Consider the following 22,870-nt stretch of genomic DNA (forward strand, 5'->3'; position numbering starts at 1 on the left):
AGGAGAGGGCAGAATGGGTCAGGCTGGGTAAGGATGGGTGGCGGGATGAGGCAGGATAGAATAGTAGTGCAGGGTGGAGTGGGTGAGGCAGGGGGCAAATTCTGGCGCACCGTGCAAGAGGGGTCCTGCATGGCGCGGGCAAACTTGGTTGACTCCACCGTGCACGAGCGTACGGTCTCCGTGCGGCCCTCCTTGAAGAGGCGCGTCATGGACGCCTCGTACGTCAGGCAGAAGCAGCCCTTGTCCTGCGAATACACACAGATGAAACAACAAGCGACGTTAAAAAGTATCGTGAAAAAATTTACCCGTAAAAACAAAGTTTTTCACTATAAATCCTTTATATGCGTGGCGGCTAGAGTCCTCTCGTCCTCTGGCTTGAGATGGCTGCCACCTATGGGTCAGATGATTGCCTGCCACCATTAAGCAATTGGTAATTAAATATAATTTATTTTTTCCTAAAAAGTGTAAAATTTTGGGAAAAAAATTTCACGAAAATAAATTGTCACGCACAACGAGTCTGTGTGCAAAATGTCAGCTCGATTGGATCACGGGAAGTGGGTTCAAAAATGACCGAGAGATTTGCACGGTCGTAAGCGCGCAAGCAAGCAAGTGAACTTAATATAAAGGATTTAAAAAAGAGCTTAAAAGCTCCGTTTAACACGTAGCAGGCTTTCGCGACCAATATTATTCATAATCAACGTTTTTGGGTTTAGATCGCGTGATTTATAAATGTGTCGTAACCATCCACCACCCGACACGGCCAATCGGCCAAAAAAAAGTGTCACGTTGACAAAAGACAAATAGTTCACTACTTTAGCCCACCGGTGTGTTGAAGAGTGAAACCACAACATTTACATTCTGGAGAATTGCCCGATGATGCTGGATGCAATTACCAGCGAAACGTCGTACTCAAAAATTGTAAATGTTGTGGTTTCACGCTTCAACACACTGGTGGGCTAAAGCAGTGAACTATTTATCTTTTGTCAACGTGACACTTTTTTACTGATTGGCCGTGTCGGGTGGTGGAGGGTTACGACACATTTATAAATAACGCGATCTAACCCAAAAAAAAGTTTATTAGGAGCTTAAAAGCTCATCTGTTTCCTCCAGTATAAATGTCCTGATTCTGATTTTGTCGTGTCCGACAGAAGTGAGGAGGATCCGAAGAAACCCCACATATGCAAGAGGATAAACTCTAAGATACAATACAATTAATACCATTAAAGTGTGTACTTTACGTAGCATCTAATTGCGAACGCATTTCAAGGACACAGTTCACAAACCCGATTGATGCACAGCCATATTCTGCCCACCTAATATCCCAGGCGGTATAGGAATTCATTTCACAACTCTACTGCATCCAAATCCACCGATGTCCATAAGGCATGCGCCCGGGCAGGGTGGCGGCAGTGGCAACACTCGTGCCTAACAGAGAGAAGAACCTGAGTTCAACTCCCGATTCTGGCTCCTCTCTGTGTGGTGTTTCTAAGTTCTCCCCGCTGTTCTGTATGGATTCCCTCCAGGTTCTACAGTTTCCTCCCATAACTAAAAAAAAAACAAAAAAACCTACCTTTAAACTCGTGTTGGCCTAACACTTCAATGCAGGAGACTGCTGAAAAAGCCTCAATAGACTCGGTGTGGTGGTGGTCCTGGGTAAGTCGTGTGAGCAGAGCGTTCCTCATCTCAGTGTAAGGGCATCTCATATTCTTAGTTTTTTTTCCGGTAAAGTCACGTAGGTAAAAAATTTAAATTAATAAAAGTAAAATAAAAATAAAATACATAAAAAAATTTTACCTACGTGACTTTACCGGAAAAAAACTAAGAATATGAATCCTTGCAGTCACGAAAGCTTCAAATCTAAGGGCATCTCACCCGGAAGTGCGCCAGCTGCAGCGCCAGCTGGATGAAGGCGTCGGGGCTCGTTCGGCACTTCTTGATGAGGCCTTTGCCAAAATCGTGGAATGGAAACATGTGGAAGTCGACATCATCCGCAAGCGCTTGTGCCACCGCCAGCGAGTTTTCTATCACCGTCTGGCACTGCAAAAATAAAAACAAAGATCCCCCGTTATAGCCTTTTAACAGACTATTCGGGCAAATACTGGAAGCGAGAAGCCACCTATGAAGGCCGGTACGGTACACGAGGAAGGTGGGTGGCCAGCACCACGTCCGGCCGCCTTTGTCTCCCCAGTGGTGATGTTTACACATCGCACCAGGTACTACATTTTGACCTACGGGAGGGGCCCAGGACCAGTTCAGATAATCGTCACTGGTGTTGGCTGTGAGCAGGAATGGAACTCGGGTCGCCGGGTTCGTAGCGCACTGCATTCATATGCACACGCAGCCTTCAACACAAGCACAAAGCCACAGGCACAACAATAACAACAGCCACCGTTCGCTAAGAAGTGACGGTGATGGTGATATGGTACTTGGCTAAATCTCGGTGGACATGAAGTGTCAACGGCTCGCTTGCAGGAGATCACTGGACAGACGAAGGGCGTTATAGGTTAACGGACCAAGATGATTGGCAGATGAACCATCTATGCTGCCCGCCATATCGCTGCGACACACCGAGGTTAACGGAATCTTCCAAACTATTAGGAACAGTAAGCAGGCTTGGGCAGGAAATGTCAATAAAACGTACGGTTGATGGCCAAAAATAATAACAACAGAGCGGCAGCCAAGGAATCGAACGTGTTCAAGAGGATGTCCAAAGGAGATGGAGAAAATTAAATCGATCCGTGCGCAGGACGATTAGGTCGCAGGATTATGAGAGGTGGCAGCAGATTGGGGAGCCCTTCGCCCCAGCAGTGGATTGACCACGGCTGACAACGATTTCGTGACTGCAACGCAGACAACAACAAACCTCAGCTGTTATGTCCCACTGCAAGCGCTGTACGGGCGGCAGGGATCCAACCTCCCCTCGGCAGTTCCCTTCCTCCGTGTAGCCCAACTTGAACGTGTCTGTGGCGAGCACATACTGGGACATGCACACGCAGGCAGTGGCAAAGCGAGGCAAGCCTTTCTGGAGAAGCACGAAGCATCACAATGGATTTTATAACAGGTGCATAGTCTCAATCCGGTTACTGTCTGCTACCTGATGATGCTGGTTGTAACTACCAACAAAATTCCGTGCCTATTTCCTTGTTGTCAGATTGCTCCGCAACAACACACCGGTGGTGCTGCTGAAGCAGTAATAAATTGGCTGCACCATTGGAACCTCATTTGCCAGTAAAAAATATGATAATTGTTTTTTTTACCATTTTATCTGGCAACAAAACTGACACCTTTTTTACAAGGAGTCATGTTTGCATAGACCACAATACCTGCAGTCATAATGCAAACAAAAAACATAACTCTGATAATGTATGCACTGTCCTTGAAGTTGATTGGTCCACACCCGAGACGGCTTTCCTTAGAGCCTAGTCTCACATGGTGTTGGACCAGATGACGCCAAAAGGCGTCATCTGGGTGTCAGTTTTGTTGCCAGATAAAAGGGGTAAAAAACCAATTATCAAATTGGCTGCATTTGTTCATCACGTGACAACTCTCTTCGATTGGCCGTGTCGGGTGGAGGAGGGTTAACGACACACATTTTATTTACCCTCTTCCATGCACACACACACACGGGTTGCGATGACCACTCACCTCCCAGAGGTGGCCCATGATGGGGGCGTCGGCCCACGAGTGCTCCGCGTTGAGCCCAATGCGGCCGTTCTTGAACACGATGACCGTGAAGGACTTGTCAAACCACCTGTAAAATAAGCACAATGATTTTTCTCACGCCAATTTGTTCGTAATGGCTTGGGGAAACCGGATAAGCAGGAAGGCAGCCAGAACCGGTGGCCCCACAACTCCATTCATCGGAGGTTCAGGGGAAGGACAACAAACTAAACACAAAAAGCAGTTCTATAGAAGTTAGTTTTAAATATACAGTAAAACCTTGGATTGCGAGTAACGTAGTCTGCGAGTGTTTTGCAAGACGAGCAAAATTTTTAAATAAATATTAATTTGATAAACGAGCGAGGTCTTGCAATACGAGTAGTGCGTGCATACGCTTTGTCTGCCGAGCGTCACGTGATCACAACTGATATACCAGTGCTTTGATATACGAGTACTTTGGATTACAAACACGTTTCCGGAACGAATTATGCTCGCAATCCAAGGTTTTACTGTAGAGGTAGAAGCGCATAGCTCCAGGGGCTTCCTAATATCGGAAGGAAGAGCGTTTCAGACGGCCGCAAAAGCGCATCTGAAAGTGCACGATGAAGTGACCCCGACCCTCCGTGTCCGATGGCTAGCCAAAAGCCGCTGCGAGGATTACCGGAGTTCGTGTAATGGTTTATGCTCCTTATTCCGTGTGTATACACGTGGAAGGAAACCGAACTAACTGGAGAAAGTCCACGCGTGCGAGCGAGATAACACTCAATTCCCGAACAGACTGGATACGACAGATGGAGATGAATGTGAACATTAATAATGATACAATTTATTCTGACAGCTCACTCCCTGTACTCACCGGTCGTAGCATTTTCCATGCAGCAGTGACTTGCAGTAGTCGTCAAGCGACCCTGAGCTGTCATCCCGGTAACCCTGTTCCGTGTCGTCCAGCGAGATGAAGAAAGCCGCTTTCTCCACCGCTTGCAGCGCCGTGAAGTTGCGGCCCTCTGAAAAGTAGCTTGAGCGAGCCTTTGCCCACGGGATACTGCACACGCGTGTGCCCGGACACAGGAACGGCACGAACAGCTCCAACATCATGGGGGATAGAGAGAGAACGTGGCGCTAAGAAACGATACAAATTTAACTATTTTTTATTTTACCAGTTAAGGCCCACTGAGCTACAAAAGCTCTTTTCAGAAGCGACCTGGCCACAAATCATCACCCAATTAAGCGGCTCATTTCGTGGAGATTTATAGCAGCCAAATACTCCAAACACATGTTTCGAAATGTGGAGAGAAAAACTGGAGGGCCGAAGAAAAATCCACACGACCACTGGGAGAACATGCAAACTCCAAATATACAGGCGTCAGGGGATGGAAGGCGTGATGGAGGGCTTGGGCCAGGGGGTTTTGCTAACCGTTCCCCCGCGGTGAGGGCGGCCAGGTGCAGCTCTCCGGGCTGCGGGGGCGAGGGGTCATCCAGAATGCGCTGCAGCATCTCCTGCAGAGCGCGCGGGCCCAGCAGCTGCCCGCCCAAGTAGAGCCAGACCTTGTAGAAGCGGCCAGCGTGGTACACGCACATGTGCTTGCTGTCGTTCCTGTGCTCGAGCACGTCTGCAGAGGAAGCGTTGGAAGGTGCGAAGGAAATTGAGTTGATTTGTTTAACCAGGCGACAAGTCAAAGGACGAGGATAGTCAAGAAACAAGTCCGAGCGATTTCCTGCTCGAATGATCATTGAGGTGGTGCGCGTCACCCGTTTTTCACAGCTCCGAATCAGCGGTGGAAATTCCATTACACATAGTACCTGGTACTCATTTAAAGCAGAGCGGATCTAGGGGAGGCCCAAGACCGGTTCGGATATTCGCTACTAACGTTGGCCTTAGCCGAGAGTCGAACCGAGGAAGCAGAGTTTACAGAACAGCACACCAACCACGATGTTACCGCTTTCAAGCACGCGTGCACACACTCACACACCTGTCTCAATGCCAGGTATCCGTGTCGTGTTGAACATGCGCTCGTACTGTGCCGAGCACATTGGAATGGCTCCTTGCACCATCATCTGCATCATCGATCGCAATAACAACACCCGTCAGTGACTCAACCATCACGCTTGAACTTTGCACATTCATGCTCGGCAATTCGCTCGTAAAAAATGTACTTGTACACATCTTGCCTTGCGTTCTATAAATGGCTACACGGACTTTTTTTGCCACGATTAGCGTACGGGCACGTGTGAATGTGTACAATCATATGTTCAGTATTACTCAACGGCTTCATTTCCCACTCTATAGTTTTTTTTTAACACTGCTAGGCTTGGTTTGCAGCAGCGATTAGCGATGTAAGGCACAAACTACCACTGAAGCCCAAGGACCGCCTGCCCATAATAACCCTATATTATTGTAACCTATATTCCTAAAATCCTATGAACAGGTCTATTACAAAACATTGGATGGGACAAAATGAGGCCAGATTGTCAAGGCATGAAAATATGAATCCTGGAAGAGCATTCAGGAGTTTTCTGTCCGAAATAAAGCACGCTGCTTATATGTCTGCGAGCATAAACGTAAGCTTGTAAATGTGTGCCCTGTGCCGTGTTTTATGAGAATCTCGAAGCCGCCGCCGCCACCGCCCAGCGTCTTACCGGCTTAACCTCCTCACGGTCCAGCATCCTGCGGTACAGCATCATGGCGTGAATGACGTTTGCCGCGCGGGCAGCTTGCACGGTCGTAGGCTTCACGTAGAGAAAATCCTGTGCACGAGCATAAAAGACCCCCCCCCGTATAGCCTTAACAAACCGTAGGAGCACATACTGTCAGCAAACACCGATGAAGGTCAGGACGGCACACGAGGGGTGGGTGGCCCAACACCACACCCAGCCACCTTTGCTTCCCCAGTGGAAATGTTTACACACCGTAGCAGGTACTACATTTTTTAGGCCGAGTCGACTCAGGGGAGGCCCAGGACTGGTTCATATTATCGTCACTGGTGTTGGCCGTGAACGAGAATCAAAGCCGGGTTACCAGGTTCGTAGCGCAGCGTGCTAACCGCTACACTCGCGCGCACACATCCAAGCACGCACACACAGCCACATGCTACAATCCACTCGCCAACACCATTCATACACAGAACACTACTTTAATCGGATGAGTTAGGAACGGTTGCCAAAAATGGTGGAATACATTTTGGCTAACCTCTCATGATTAAACAACAAAAATAACTTGGGTGATGCAGAAGGTGGCTCCGTAAGGGGTAAACACTGCCTCAATCCACAATTTTTAGTGTGAAAAAGCCTTGCGTGCGCTCATGTTAAGAGTGCCGCTGGCTTCCTTTCATAAACTGCAAGTACAGGATATGATATGCAAATTGTCCTTTACAGCAAAAGCTCGTGAAGACGGTGTAATGATGTGAGGAGAGCCTCCCCCGGTCACGTCCCATATACTGCAATTGTGTGAAACAAAGGATCTTGGATGTATACTCTTTGGTTTTTTCGGTAAAGTCACGTAGGTAAAAAAATAAAATAAATCACGACGTTTCGGGCGCAACACAAGCGTCCTTCTTTAGGTGGGAACAACTTGGTGAAAGCACAACCGCTTAAGTGTGTCTCAGAGGTGGCTGTGACGAGTAATTATATAGTCGCGGGGGGATGGGGGGAGGGGTGTGGGCTGGGAGGTCGCGTTGTGTACCCCGAGCAACGATTGGAGTTCAAAACCAAAGAGTATGAATCCTTGCAGTCACGAAAACTTCAAAACTAGGATCTTGGATGTCTGTGGTTCCACCGCATCTTTACCGTGGCGTAGTAGTTGCTGTTGACCATGATGGGTCCGCGCCCACGCAGGTAGATGTACTCTTCCCACCAGTCGCTGACCTGTGACAAGAAACACCGGTACATGCAAAACAAAACACATACGCGTGATTTTTTCAACGGGGGTGGGGGGGGCAGGAAGGACGCAGTGGTAACACTTACGCCTCGCAGCAACAAGTGCATGGGTTTGATTTCTGACTTGGGTGCCCCATTCTGTGGGGAGTTTGAGAGTTCTCCCTTTGTTCTAACATGGTTTCTCACAGGGTATTCGCACACAGAATGTGACTGGTGTTGGCTAAACGTCCCAATACTGCAAGATTACATTAAAATACTCAATCTTGGGATTACACACAACAACGTCAACTCCTACTGCACATATACGCGGCAGGACCCTCCTGAAGAAGAGTCTTGAGACTCAGTGAGGGCCATTCCTGGCTAAATAAAAGTAATACTAATATTAAACTTGTGGTTTATTATCTTTGAAAAGTTTGATTTGGATCTAGATATGTAAACAGCTCCGATTTACTAAACCTTGCCCCATGATATTCCAGTCAAAACCACGATCTCTAAGCCCTGTTTTGTATACTTTGCTTTAATAGACAACTTACAGCAATATTTTAAGGAGCATCTCCAATGTGCACGGTTGACTACGTACGGTGCAAAAGAAGTTCAATATACAGGTAGTCCCCGAATTACGATATTTCGATCTTACGATGGCGATATGACAAAATTGCCATCAACAACCTAACATCGTTCAAGTATGCAGACGACAGACAGAATCTTGGTGAGCACAGTACAATATGATACGTTACGACACGTTCAATGCATGTGTGATACGTAGCTTTGGCGATTTCATTTTAAGGTTACCACGATACGATACGTTCAATGCATGTTAAACGTTTTTATAGCAGATAGGATTGTTTCCTGAAAAAAACTTTCTATTAAATTGCAGTTCATATGGGTAGGCTACGAATTTACCTTGTTTTTTTACTTTACATTTTACTGTGCAATACAGTATTGTAATTAATAAATACATACAGTATATAGTTTATACAGTACGGTACTGTAAATTGCTGTTTTGCTAAATTATCACCATTCTTTAACCACTCCTGGGTAGGCGAGGCCATCTTCGACTTACGATATTTTTGACTTACGATGGGGTCGTCGTAACGCATCTCCATCCTAAGTAGAGGACTACCTGTATATACATACATAAATAGTCAAATGGGCAAAGTGTGTATTTTCCCACCTATTCAAAAGACATCCAAGCAAGCGTAAAAGAGTTGGTAAAATAACTCTAGATTTGAAGCTTACGTGACTGCAAGGATTCATACTCTTTGGTTTTTTCGGTAAAGTCACGTAGGTTAAATAAGAAAACAAATAAATTAAATCACGACGTTTCGGAGGCAACACAAGCTTCCGTCTTCAGGTGAAACCGTCACAGCAAAATTTCTGTATCAAGTAGGTCAAATACTCGCTCTAGGTGCCCTCTCAAACTCCCGCAAGCAGAGGCCCTTCTACACGATCAGCGACGTGAGCAAAAAGCAATTGCAGTGCTGCACTTTTACCCTTTGATATATTTTCTAAGTTAAATTTCGATTTAAGCTTTCGTGACTGCAGGGATTCATCTTCTTGGTTCTTTCGGTAGAGTCACGTAGAAGGGAAGTAATAAAATACTAAAAATAAAACATGATAAAACAATTCTCACGACGTTTCGGCCACAACGCAAGCAGCCGTCCTCAGGTGAAGAACAGGTCTGTCCAGAAGACAGAGTCAGACTGTCTTCTGGACAGACCTGTGGCCGAAACGTCGTGAGAATTGTTTCATCATGTTTTATTTTTATTATTTCCATTCTACGTGACTTTACCGAAAGAACCAAGAAGATTTTCAAAGTTGCGGCAAAACGTTTGCGCGACGGTTGAGGTGGACGGCAACAAAAAAAAACACGACTCACGTAGTTTGAGGCCCACCACGACTTAAGCTTCAGGTACCACTGCAGCTTGGGGCCCAGGTTCTTCTCAAAGTCGCGCGCAAGTCCCTCCATGCGCTGGAATTTCTTCTCGTCCAAGAGGGGCTGCACCGACTCCAGGTACTGTGTGGTGCGCAAAGTAGACCCGGCAGTCACTTTCGAGCGCTACAGAAACACTCCGAACGAGTGTGCTCCAAATTGTGATTTCGCACGGCCAATGAAGGAGGTACAATTGGAGATTCAGCTCGAAGCGATTTAGCTATTCAGTTGTTTTGTCGACGTATTATCCGAGTACTACGCTTTGCTCTAAGTATTATGCATGCATACATACCAGGTATTTATTTAAAAAAATGTAAACACAGTTGCTGAGCACAGGCCCAAAGGTCTACGTCAAACCGCCAGCAGCAACGACATTATCAATGTTGTCACATTAAGAGTTAACAAGGTTCATGAATTGAGTAAGGTTATAGATTACGCAATATGCCGATGACTTCATATACAATGGCCAAAACGTCTTTATAAACAGAAAAAAGCTTGCAGGATATTTACTAAAATGTGCAAAGGCTGTCAACAACATAAAGTGAATTTCACTTCGGGTAGGACACTGGCAATCCCCTCAGATTGTGAGCAGTTGAAAATTCCCGCTAAAAATACAGGATGCCATCTCATGTTATCATTACGCGCGACATCACAAGTAATGATGTCACGGGGGAGTGTGTGACATTATCACGTTGGCCTAAGACTCATTCTTCATCGCTGGATTTCATCGCCAGTGCATGAACGAGGGTGGTCGCGGCCACGCCAGTGCCACACCTGGCCGACTTTGGCTCCCCAGAACTTATGTATAATACACCACACCAGGTACTCATTCATGGTCGAGTTGACCTCAAGAAGGCTCGGGACCAGTTCAGATATTCACCATTTAAGTTTGCCATGAACGGGAACTGAACTCTGGGTTGATGGGCTCATAGCGCAACGTGCTAACCACGGTGGCATTGTTCCCCACATGCATTCGCACAAGTATTTACACATATCCACGTGCGTACTTGGGTACTCGGCTGTGAATGGTCAAATCAAAGCGTAACACGTACGCGACTCATGGTGTCGTGGACAGACGGCACGGGCAGCCTGGGCAGCGACGACTGGAAACTGTAAAGGTGAGGGTTGCGACCGGAGAAGATCTTCACCATCAGCTGCAGGAAGCACGCAGACAAAGGGCCATGATTACACCAAGGCATGCAAACATTAACAAACTCTCCGCAGCGTGTATATAAGGACAGGAGAACGGTAGAGACCCGATTGGACGAGTGCAAGCGGAGAGATGTGTACCGTTAGAGCATTTAGTTCTCACGCCGATTCTCTGTTGTCGCCCCCTCGGTGTGGAACTCTGATGTTGCGGATATGCAAAGGGTTAAATGCACTGACTTTTAAGAAACATCTAAAGGCCTATCTATCTGGTCAACATCTGGCACGTAATGTCATTATTATTATTCCATGAAAATGTAAGGCCAGAGGGGGCCGTCGACATCGAGTACCAGAGGATTTGAACATGGCATCATCAGCAGTATAGACTCAATACCTCTGACAAGGGGGTGCATCATGATTCCCAAGCCACAGTTATCAACTTCCGGCAGAGGGTGTTAAGCGATTCCAAATCAGGAAGATTATAAATCTTCTTGGTTCTTTCGGTAAAGTCACGTAGAAGGGAAGTAATAAAATAATAAAAATAAAACATAATAAAACAATTCACGACGTTTCGGCCACAACGCAAGCAGCCGTCCTCAGGTGAAGAACAGGTCTGTCCAGAAGACAGAGTCAGACTCTGTCTTCTGGACAGACCTGTGGCCGAAACGTCGTGAGAATTGTTTCATCATGTTTTATTTTTATTATTTCCATTCTACGTGACTTTACCGAAAGAACCAAGAAGATGAATCCCTGCAGTCACGAAAGCTTTAAATCGAAGATTATAAAGTTCAACATTACGTTGCGTGTAATGGCCGATCGCGCCATGTGCGGCACTCGTTCATTGGTCGAGTTTCCGTGGGAGTGCGAAAGAAGTGGTCTCGGCGAGCCTCACAATCCACAGTTTGGTGGCGTGGGAGATGCGTCCGTGGGGCTGGAACATCCAGCCATGGTAGGTGAGCAGACCCTTGAGTGTGTAGCGCATGGTTAGGATGATGGCTCCCCACAGGCCCGAAGCAAACAGCACCGCGCTCAGCATCTCCTTGTTGTGTGGCGAAATGAGGCCACTGTGCACAGGCAGACACACAAAGCATGTACGCAACACACAGGGCAAACAAACACAAACGCAAACACAGAGGCGAGCGTGCACAGTAGGCCTGTCAATAATTCAAGCCTGGTGACGATAAGTTACAGGCGATTTTGAAAGCGATTTGGTTGCATAACTGATCGCGCGGGTGTGGACCTGGATGTTAGACCGGTGTGTGCGGTTTAGAGGTTGTACCCGTTGGGGAGGGCATCTCGGATCCGGGCGATGAGTCCCATCGAGGGGTCCACGCGCAGGTACACACTTCCCATCGTGCCGACGGCGACCACCATCCAGCTCGATGGGTGCACAGGGTACAGCCCTGTCAACACGGTATTCTGTGGCCCACGGGAGCACATACACACATACATGCATATTCAACATGTTTGAGGGTAATCAGACAACAATGTAGAAGCGTGGGTAAGGCCTTCCAGCTGCCAACCTCCGGTCCTTGGGTTGACACGGCTGTCCACCAATGGTGTTGCCGCTGCCCAAACCCAACTCTCTCGGCTCCTCCCCTCCGTTTCCCTATTTCTCGGACCAACTCCCACACTTGCGCCCAACCCATTCCGGACCTCTCCTCCGCATCATCACTCCTCAACCCTGTCGCCTCTTGTTCCGGGCATCGTCTACCACCAGGGCCACCCTGGAACTTGTCGATGGTGCTTCCCTTGCCTTCGCCTGGCACTCATTGCAGAAGGGCCTCGGCCTCCGACAGACGATCCCTGCGACTTATTGGTGAACGACACCCCCAAGAATTCCCTGCGACTCACTGGTGAAGGGTCCTAGCACTAATTCTAGATGTGAAGCTTTCGTGACTGCAAGGATTCATACTCTTAGCTTTTTTCGGTAAAGTCACGTAGGTAAAAACAAATTAAAATTAATAAAACTAAAATAAAACAAATTAAAAAATTCACGACGTTTCGGAAGCAACACAAGCCTCTGTCTTCAGGTGGAACCGTCACAGCCACGACAGCTGTATCAAGTACTTTTGTTAATTTTATTTTTTACCTACGTGACTTTACCGAAAAAACCTAAGAGTATGGGTCCTAGCACTCACTAGTATGCCAACCCTCCCCCAGGAGCAAGTTGGTGCTACCTTGGCTACTCCAGTGGACCCTGGGGCTCATTGTTTTTGTTGTTGGAGGTGCTGGGCCCCGATTGCTTCTTCAAGGCTGTGCCATTACGTTTTTCTCCTCCCATGTTTCCCTGCCCCGACTCCTGCCCCGCCCCCCAACCCGCCTCAAATCTGCCCCAATGTATATTAAAAGTCTGCGAAATGTCTTGCATTTAGACACTATTGTATAAATTTAAACAGTTGCGTTGGACAAGGCGTGCAAGATCGGATACAAATAAGGGCAAGGCAGGACAGGGTAGCATTGTGGGGTAGAACAGGGCAGGGAAAAGTATAATGTATAGTCAACTCTCGATAATCTGTCCCACATGTTTATCATGTTTATATGTGTAAAGCAAAGCTGCCAAGTACAGGCCAAATTTCCCAAAACGCCGCTCAGCCAGCGACGAACAGTATACCGACATTTGTCGGTAGAGAGTTGACAAGCTTTTTGAATTGAGCAAGGCAAAGGAACTCGGGGGGAGGAAAAAGACGAAGGGAGGGAATTCCAAAGTCGAGCAGTGCGAGGGAAGAATCAGAAGAGCATTGTGACCTGCAGCACGGTGGTTGAACACAGTATAGACGAGAGGAAATAGGCCGTCTGGTAGACCGAGTCCTCAATATGGGAGGCGGAATCAAAGAGTGAAGTTCACAGGAAAAAAAAAAACATGGATTATGCAAACAATTGTAAATTAGGCTATAAAATCGCATTCATCATTTACCAACAGAGCGGTAGGTGAATACGCAGAAGGCGCGATCGATTGTTTTTTCCCTGACGTAAAGAGTTTAATTGCCGGCGTGTTTGTGGTCATGTGGACCGAGTAATTAACGAGCGAGGACCAAGTAATAAATAGTTACACGAGCTTGCGTGGGGAAATATTAATTTGCTTATTTCACAAGCACAATTTTGACAATCCATCCAGGAATAATCAAGAGATAACAGCGATCGCGGTGGTTGTGGTAGAGTGCGAGGTGGAAAAACAGTGCAGAGGACAAAGTGGTAAGACCTAGCAAGGAAGGACAATATTTTGGAAATGTGACAGGGCAGATTAGGCACGATAAGTACGAGATAAACTGAGGGATAGAAAGAGGAGAGCGAAACAGGACACGGCTCAGTGGCAGTGCGTTTGTCGCTTGCCGCAAAGGTTTGTGGTTCATTCTCCTAGCTGCACTTGTTAAAAGTGCATGTGTATCGAGAATTAATATTCACCGTCTGCATCACAGTGGATGTGAAAAAAAAAACCCGTCACTTTTTCAAAAAAGTAGAGGCCAAGTGTGAAGGCGTCATGGTCTAAATTTCCCGTGTTTGAAAAATTACAGATTACTTAATTGGAATAATCAATCTCAACATCGCCCCACGCTTAACACAAACGTTTTAGCAACGGCTTGTAATCCAATTCAACTCGTGAAGGTGCCCATAGTGACATCTTCGGAGAAGACATGCCGATCGCGAGACCCATCACCCCCCTGCTGACAAGGCTAATGCACGCCCGCAGGCCAGTGCCACGTCACCTTGTGCCACACAGGGACAGCTGCCATCAGGGACTCCCCTAGGCTAAAAAGAAAAACAGTGCAGCTGGGCATTGGAATGATTACGATGACAATGTGAAGCAAAGGCAGGTCTAGGGCACAGCAAACGCAGGAGCTGCCATATGTTTACTGGTGCAGACAGGGAAGGCAGAGGATGGAGGATAGAGGAGGTACCTTGATGGAGGTGACGCGGCGTCTCCAGTTGCGAGCCCCCGACAGCCACACCTGCTTGAGCGCCTCATGGCAAAGCCGCAAGTCGATGCCATCCGGGGTCACCGTGAACTGGAAGGCCACAGCCTGATGGGCTTCTGCCATGACCGCGGCTCACCCCACGCAACTAAACAATGAACTATTGTTTTGACTTGTAAAGTTTGTGCTTCTGTTGTACGTAAAGGAGTTTTCCTAGAGATATATGATATATTTTGTTATATATTGGTCTTCGATGGTATAAAAGTTGTATTTTTTGTTATGTTTGTTGATTGCGACTCTTCAAATGTAGATGTGGTCAGGCCGAGTTGGCAGCTGAATTTCCTTCTGTGGAATAAAAAAAAACACAATCGTTAAAAATGTATAAAGTAAATAAATAAATACATGGGTTTGATGAAACAAAGTAGTTACGTACCTACGTGTCCGTGCTTAATTCGATGATTTACCTTCTAAACAAAGTGTGGCACGTCTCTCACCCCCAGGGGGTGCGTACACCCTAGGTTAAGAACCACTGCTTTACACCATTAGCCATGGTCAACCGACTGCTAGATAAAGGCCTCTCCAAGCTGCTAACACCTCTCACAAAACTTGCACTGTATCAAACCACCAAGCACCAGCACGTGAACAGATTTAATCGCTCAATCACCTTGGTAGACATCTTCAGACAAGTTCCATACTCTACATATTCAGTTTGAAACCACAAAATTACAAACAAAACTTGCTAACAATGAACACCGTTAACACCAAAGCTTATTTCAACTAAGATGTCATACGTACCGCACTGTGTATTTTTTCGCGCAAATATTTGCTCAACCAGTGCACATTTTTATCAGCTTCATTTCTTCGCAAGTCGGCCTCCTCAGAGAGGAAAGTCATAACACTGACCTCACACGTGTGCATTGTGGGGTGCGGTAGCGCAGTGGTTCGTGCACTGCACTATGAACCCAGTGACCCAAGTCAGATTCCATTCCATAATTAACACATTCCTGCAGAGGGAGCTGGTAGGAGCGTTGGGTTGCTCGGTCAATGGCCAGGGTCAACGGCGGCGTGGTGTATTCCGCAAATATGCCCGACTGAGGGCGGGCACAAGCCGGCGTGAGTAGGTTAAACGTTGAGTTTTATAAGGGCACCACGGGGTGACCAGCCCCTCCCCACCCAGCCCCACCCCTCCCACCCAGCCCCTCCCCACCCAGCCCCTCCCCACCCTACTCCTCCCCACCCAGCCCCTCCCCAGCCTTCCCACCCAGCCCCTCCCCACTCTCCCCACCCCACCCAGCCCCTCCCCACCCAGCCCCTCCCTGCACGACGGACGGACACAATAATCCCCTGTGGGCTGGTGTAACCAGGAGGTTCCTACCAGTAAAATCAGCAGCAAGCGGCACTTGAATCTGTACTAGAACTCGTCTAGGTTAACTCGGCCTTAATTAACAAAACGCTCAACAACAACAAGATGTCCGTCAGCAACCCACTGCTCTGAAAAGTATATATATAAAAGAGGTTATGTTCTGGGAAAGGGCTCTTTTGCAAAGCACTTTTTCGTATTTTCAAAATAATTTGCTTAAATAGGAACGCAATGTGGTGTGTAAATATTAGCATTGGGCAGAGATTCTCACAGAAAATCGTCTCAAAATATCTTCAGACAGCCATCTGATCTTGACTTTCACACGACAATTTCAGCCAGCAATGTTTTTTGCAAACTGATCGTTCTAAATGCAGTGATTGTCTCAGTGTATTGTATTAATTTATACTCGATTAAGTTGTGGATTATAAAATGTTTATACAAGCGATAATTACGGGTTTGCAATACATCGATTATTTGCAAAGGAGATTTCAATGGATTATCCGGGTAAAATATTTTTACAATTTTAGTTAAGTCAAATATTAACTCCATTTCAGCAGCCCTGTACATCATAGTCCATAAACTAATCATCACAAGGCGCATTTGTGCGAAAGTTATGTTACTAACATAGGTAAATATGATTTTACCTACTGTTTGGTTTTGATTTAAAGCTTTCGTAACTGCAGGGATTCATATTATTGGTTCTTTCGGTAAAGTCACGTAGAAGGGAAATAATAAAATATAAAACAATATAAATTCTCACGACGTTTCGACTGCAACACAAGCAATCATCATCAGGTGTGAAATCCACAGCAAGAAAATTTGAAAAAAAAATTCTTGCTGTGGATTTCACATCTGATGATGATTGCTTGTGTTGCAGTCGAAACGTCGTGAGAATTTTATTGTTATATATTTTCTTTTATTATTTCCCTTCTACGTAACTTTACCGAAAGAACCAAGAATATACTATTTGGTTCTTTCGGTAAAGTCAGCAGTTCCACTGCTGGATTATATGTTTTCCGCCTGAGGACGACTGCTTGTGTTGCGATCGAAACGTCGTGATTTCTTTTATTTTATACCCACGTGACTTTACCGAAAGAACCAAAGAGTATGGATTCCTGCAGTCACGAAAACATCAAATCATTATTTGACCACATAATTTAACGGCCATGTAACTTTGGCACGACAGGGGGCGCCAAAGTTACATAGGACGCTGCTACTGGGCAGTTGGAGGCAGAGGTCGCAAACGGGTTTTGATACCTTACCCGTACCCGGCCGCACCAGGGTCGCAAACGGGTACCCGTACCCGGCCGTACACGTACCCTACCCGGCCGGGTACGGGTAGGGTACGGGTATCGGGTACCTGATTGCGACCTCTGGGATGAAGCCATGTTGCAGGCGCGGGTGGGTTGATTCTAGGAACTTGAATTGTGAAAAGAGGCAAGACGTTGGGAAATGAGTGACAAACGGTTACTCACCAGTGACTCACGGCCTACCCATACCCGTACCCGCCCGCACCAGGGTCGCAAACGGGTACCCGTACCCGACCGGGTACGCGTAGCCGGGTATCGGGTAGGGTACGGGTATCGGGTACCCGGTTGCGACCTCTGGTTGGAGGCAGTCGCCCTCCAGCAACAACGGAGGGCAGAGGAGCGACATTCAAAACATCGAGCGGAGTGCCGGGTGTCTAAAAAGCAGCAAGCTGGCACAGTAGGGGGGTACAGCTGGTGCATCTATCAGTCATCTCAGTCAGCCAACCCATGGCACCTGGGTCTGTCCCCTTCTGTCAGCGAGCCTTCGATACTTCACGTGGCCTCGAAGTGCACGTGGCCTGGCACAGGCGCCGTGGGGACGTCATCGTCACTGGCGGCGAATGGCGGGTGTTGGTATTGGCTGCACCCCGTGTCGAGCTGACACAAGCGGCGAAGAACGCGGTGGAGAGGCTCGATAAGAGAAAGTCGAGATGTGGTGGGCGAGAATCTATCTCAGCGATACGAAAGACCTTGGCCATGCGATTATCATCGACTTGCCCATGTGTGTCACAGTCGGAGGTAAATTTCGATTTAAAGTTTTCGTGACTGCAGGGATTCATCTTCTTGGTTCTTTCGGTAAAGTCACGTAGAATGGAAATAATAAAATAATAAAAATCGAACATAATAAAATAATTCTCACGACGTTTCGGCCACAACGCAAGCAGCTGTCCTTTACCGAAAGAACCAAGAAGTCAGGGGTAAGTTGATACGAAATAAACACGTGAACAGCAATTACAATTCCCGCCTTCCAGAGAGAAAGACAAAAGGTGGCACACGTTAACATAATGTAAAGAACAATTCTCACAAATTTAGGATTAATCCTTTATACATTTATTTGACTGTGAGAACTGCTCCTCGACTTATCGGTGAGCTATAAGAATTCGAATTGGAGGCTAGCAAAGGGTATTGCTATTTTATCCAGACACAATCACATCAAAGAGGACGGGCGTGTTTAGCATATCGGGATTACAACAAATGGCCAAAAGCAATGTCTCAATGTCACGTAAAACACTCAAGCGGATTGCTTTTATTGTAATAAAAAAAATTGGTGCCGGAGACGAACGTTTTCGGGAATGGCGAGGGCTCTAATTCCACCCCCAGAAAAAAATTAAACATGCAGAATTATATGCCAAGGGGATTGATTGGTCAAGGACGAGACTGCAACATGGGAGGGGTGAATGAGAGAGCTGTAGGAGGGAGAGAGAGGAGGGCGGAATGAGAGTGAGGTAAGCGGGGAGGAGGGACCTCAAACTCCCCATGCCCTCTCCCCTACTTCTGTTTTTAGAAGCACGTGGCCCTCCAGCGCCTGCATGCCTTACCGAGCAAGACAAATGCATTTGGATGCATTCGGGCTGCGACAAACGAGGCCGAGCTGGCCCTTGTTACAAGCATCTGCTGAGGTGCGGGGCGCCCTCTGAAATGTATCCATTACACACAATGAATAGGACGGGCAGCGGAGCAAGTTGAGAAAATTTGAACAACAAAAGAACGCACAATAGGGAAGTGCATAAGCAAGGTCGTTACATGATAAAGTAATGACGCACGCCCTTAAATCTGAATACTAGTCGCTTGGGTATTTAATATTTTAAACCACTTTTATATTCATTCGTGGAGAAACACATCAAAGAAACCATCGAGGCCGCTAAAATATTTTGTTACTTATGTTCTCCAAGACGATGCTAATGATTCTTATTTTCACGGGGACATCGTCGCGAAGTGAAGATTAATTCGATATCGCATTGTTATTGATAAATGTAGAAGGGGTGGGGAGGGGGGCTGATAAGAGCAATTGTCGTTGGCTATTATTGCACCAACGTTGCTTGCACAGTCGAGACATCCGTGCACATCCATGGCAAAGGTGATTAAGAGCCCGGGGTTATCTCCCTGCGCACCTGTAGTCCGTGCACCTCCACCAACAACAAGGTCAACCACCGCCTCGTAACCCCCTCTCAGCAATGTCACAAAGCTGCGGTGCACTGTGGGAGCAGGGGGGGGCGGTGGTAGTATTCAAACACGTGGGGTTCGGTGCATGCTGTGGAATTTAGAACACGTCATGCTTTGTGGCACCTTGCGCCCTGCAGTCGGCAGCCAGGTTAAGAGAAGCGAATCAAGATTTTTGTTTAAATTAAATAAAATTTTCAGTGAAGTGGGCTTAAACCAGTTTAACGCGTAGGCTTTCGTGACCAATATTTTCAATAATAGATCTAACCCAAAAAAACCTTTTATGGATCTAAAAAACCGTCGCATATCAACCATCACCTGAGCCATGGACGAAGTTTGTGGGGGGGCACGGCACGAGGGGGGGGGGAGATGCAACGGCCCTAACAAACTGGACACCTTATTTTCAGTAGTTTACAATAAAGATGAAATATGAATTCATGAATTATATGCGATTCCTACTGTGAGGGACAAAGCGGCCCTCCCCCCCCCCTCCCCAAATATAGAAGTCAAACTCCACCTATGACCCTAGCGCCGATGAATGATCCAGCAACTAGGTACACAACAGCGGCCGTGTGATTTTACACGCTTTCATTTAACTCACTCTGTTGTTGTCGTCGTTGTATCCTCAAATCTTGTAACTCAATTTTTACCCACTTCCCAATGTGGTATCGACTGCAAACTTGGTATACTTATGGCATACTGATGACAATACTATAGTCTATCATAAAAATATATATTTTTAAACATTGTTTTTTATATGTCATGTTTCGGCTTTGGTCTAATTGTCCACGCTCAACTGACGTTGGCTGTAATTGGCCACGGTCCCCTTACGTTATGGCAAGCTTCGGGGCCACTTCCTGGAATCGTGGAGTTCTGCCATTACTAGTACGGTACATTTCATTAAAGCGTGTTTTTATAAAAGTATTTTTTAAATATTACTTATTTGCCACACGTCTTACTTTTTAAATACAATTGTGACGCATGCGGCTGCAGCAGCGCCTTTGCTGAAATTGAACACATCTAAGCACACACGAGATTACAAAGGTCATGGTGGCATAAGCCTGCTGTGCTGGACAGGCCAAGCACATTTATTGGGCTGAAGAGGGCCAAGGACATTTGTAGGACGCCATGCGTCACTCACGTCAGGCCCGTGTGTGACGCATGGCGTGCAAACCATTCATGGTGTCCGGTTGCCACAAAACACGCAATTATGTAGAGAACATTTCCAAAAAAAAAACCCCCGAGGATCAACATATTTCGTGAAAACAGGCAACAAACAACCACAGAAAACCAAGTGGGTCGGGCACACAAGCATGACCAAAGCAGGGTGTGGGGGGGGCACGCGCAAAAACCCCAGAACAAACACGCACACAAACCCGCAACGCTGAACACCAGACGTGCAGCAACGCGCCAATTCTATTTTACACGTGCACATTTGGTGCCTTCCGAAACAAACACTGTATAGAGTTGGCATGGCAAGATTTCAGCAGGGGACGTTTGATTTCTAACAGGGCCCCCCCCCCTATTACCCCAGGGCACCACCGTGGTTACTGCCCTGGGTTCAGATGCCACTTGCCAGCTCTGTCGACTCCAACAACACCATCTACTCCAACTTCACCATCAACTCCAACCCCTGTTTGAAGGAATCGCATCCGAGTGCACTATGTGCTGCACCACAGCAGTTATTTATAAATGGCCTAGTGTTCATTAAGACCGATTGAATCCACTGGAAAGCCAAGCACAGGTCCGGATACAACTTTGAATGATGTGCATGACCAGAAATTAAAATGCAGGTCACGAGGACCAGCGCACTGACATGTATTCGTGAATGATGTTGAGCAGGAATTTAACTCGGGTGGCTGGGTTCGTACTGCAGTGCGCTAACCACTGCACGACAGCCCCCCAAATACCACACACACACACACACACGCATCTTAATCCGCTAAACCAACTCGCATACTGTACCCAGTGCCGGATTAAGCTAGTGCGGGGCCTGTAGCATATGTTATAAAGGGGCCATGAATAAATAAAAAAACACACAAATATTCAAACACACACATTTTTTACTTGCATAGTAAAGTAATTGTATTTTTTTCATTTGCTATACAACCAGATAATACGACAAATCGCTAACCTTAAACACCCAGTCGTTCATAAAAGTTGAAGGCGGTATAGTACTATAGTAATAGAGCAAGTGCATAATCACTGAACCGGAATTGATAGCTTAGAGAGCATTTAGCGCGGGGCCCTTGAAAGTGCGGGACCCGTGGCATTTGCTACTTTTGCTACTGGGATAATCCGGCACCGAATGCATCACCGCTCTCCACCTGCCAGGTGACTCGGAGGTGGTGGAGCAAGCGGCTCGCAATGGTAAGGTTGCAAAGTTCAAATGCTGGTCGATGGTTTGACTCGGCTCATCCCTTCTGGGTTAATACAACGAGTACCATATCTTCTGGTGACGTTCAAGAGCGATTGTTCTTTCTAGATTTGAAGCTTTCGTGACTGCAAGGATGAAGGAGACTTGTGTTGCCTCCGAAACGTCGTGATTTTCATTGTTTTATTTTTATTAATTTTAATTTCATTTTTTACCTACGTGACTTTACCGAAAGAACTAAGAGCATAGTGATTGTTCTATGGATATTTTCTTCACCCCCACGGAAGCAATGTGGAATTCCCACCACGTGCCGAGGGTTGTAAACAGATGAGCGCCCGTATTATACGACACACAGACCAAAAGCTTTCACGAATAAATTTCGATTTAAAGCTTTCGTGACTGCAGGGATTCATCTTCTTGGTTCTTTCGGTAAAGTCACGTAGAAGGGAAATAATAAAATAATAAAAAATATAAACATAATAAAATACAATTCTCACGACGTTTCGGCCACAAAGTCGTGAGAATTGTATTTTATTATGTTTAATTTAATTTTATTATTTCCCTTCTACGTGACTTTCTTTACCGAAAGAACCAAGAAGACTTTCACAAATACACTGTGCGACACACGCGCGCGCGGGCAGGCAGGCAGGCACATGATGACCCGCTTGCGTACACGCAAACACAATACACACATTTCGGATACAAAGACTTGCAGGGATGCACGTGGAAAAACGTTGAATGAGCACGTGGCCACACACACACAGAAGAGAATGTTTCCTCTGTGGAAACACATGACACGGCGCGTTACCCCCCTCCCACTGCAGCATTGACCCCTCACCCAGTTATCCACGTCACCACAGTGCTGGCCTCTCTCCAAACAAGCACATGCTCGCAGCTGACTCGGTTGCACTCGACTGCTCACGTAAGTCTGGGTCACATAAATAACCATTCACCTACTAACTGCAAACCAGTCTGGCTCACAAAATAACCATTCATCTACCGTCAACTACAGCTGTACTCGGTACACCTCCGTGGCTACCAACACACGGTCACCGCATCACGGCGCTTTCAGATGCGTTTCTGCGGCCGTCTGGAATGCCCTCCCTTCCAATATTAAGAAGCCACTGGGACATATGCACA

The 22,870-nt window shown here is 46.7% G+C and overlaps 1 protein-coding gene across 1 annotated transcript in view; it reads right to left on the reverse strand.

The window, feature by feature from the left end:
• Positions 1-110: 110 nt before the first annotated feature.
• LOC133343308 (carnitine O-palmitoyltransferase 1, liver isoform-like) overlaps positions 111-22,870 on the reverse strand; it is a gene marked incomplete at its 3' end in the record, with an annotated part of 44,006 nt that continues 21,246 nt past the window's right edge. The window contains 14 exon segments of the mRNA XM_061552805.1: positions 111-245; positions 1,873-2,037; positions 2,864-2,977; positions 3,646-3,751; positions 4,517-4,702; positions 5,075-5,270; positions 5,631-5,715; positions 6,298-6,405; positions 7,444-7,521; positions 9,413-9,550; positions 10,519-10,620; positions 11,505-11,676; positions 11,892-12,031; positions 14,512-14,871. Of these exon segments, the coding sequence (XP_061408789.1) occupies positions 111-245; positions 1,873-2,037; positions 2,864-2,977; positions 3,646-3,751; positions 4,517-4,702; positions 5,075-5,270; positions 5,631-5,715; positions 6,298-6,405; positions 7,444-7,521; positions 9,413-9,550; positions 10,519-10,620; positions 11,505-11,676; positions 11,892-12,031; positions 14,512-14,652 (1,866 nt within the window).

This window comes from Lethenteron reissneri, chromosome 2 (genome assembly GCF_015708825.2).
Source record: "Lethenteron reissneri isolate LAM-NWPU_2019-01 chromosome 2, ASM1570882v1, whole genome shotgun sequence".
In the NCBI taxonomy this organism is placed as follows: domain Eukaryota; kingdom Metazoa; phylum Chordata; class Hyperoartia; order Petromyzontiformes; family Petromyzontidae; genus Lethenteron; species Lethenteron reissneri.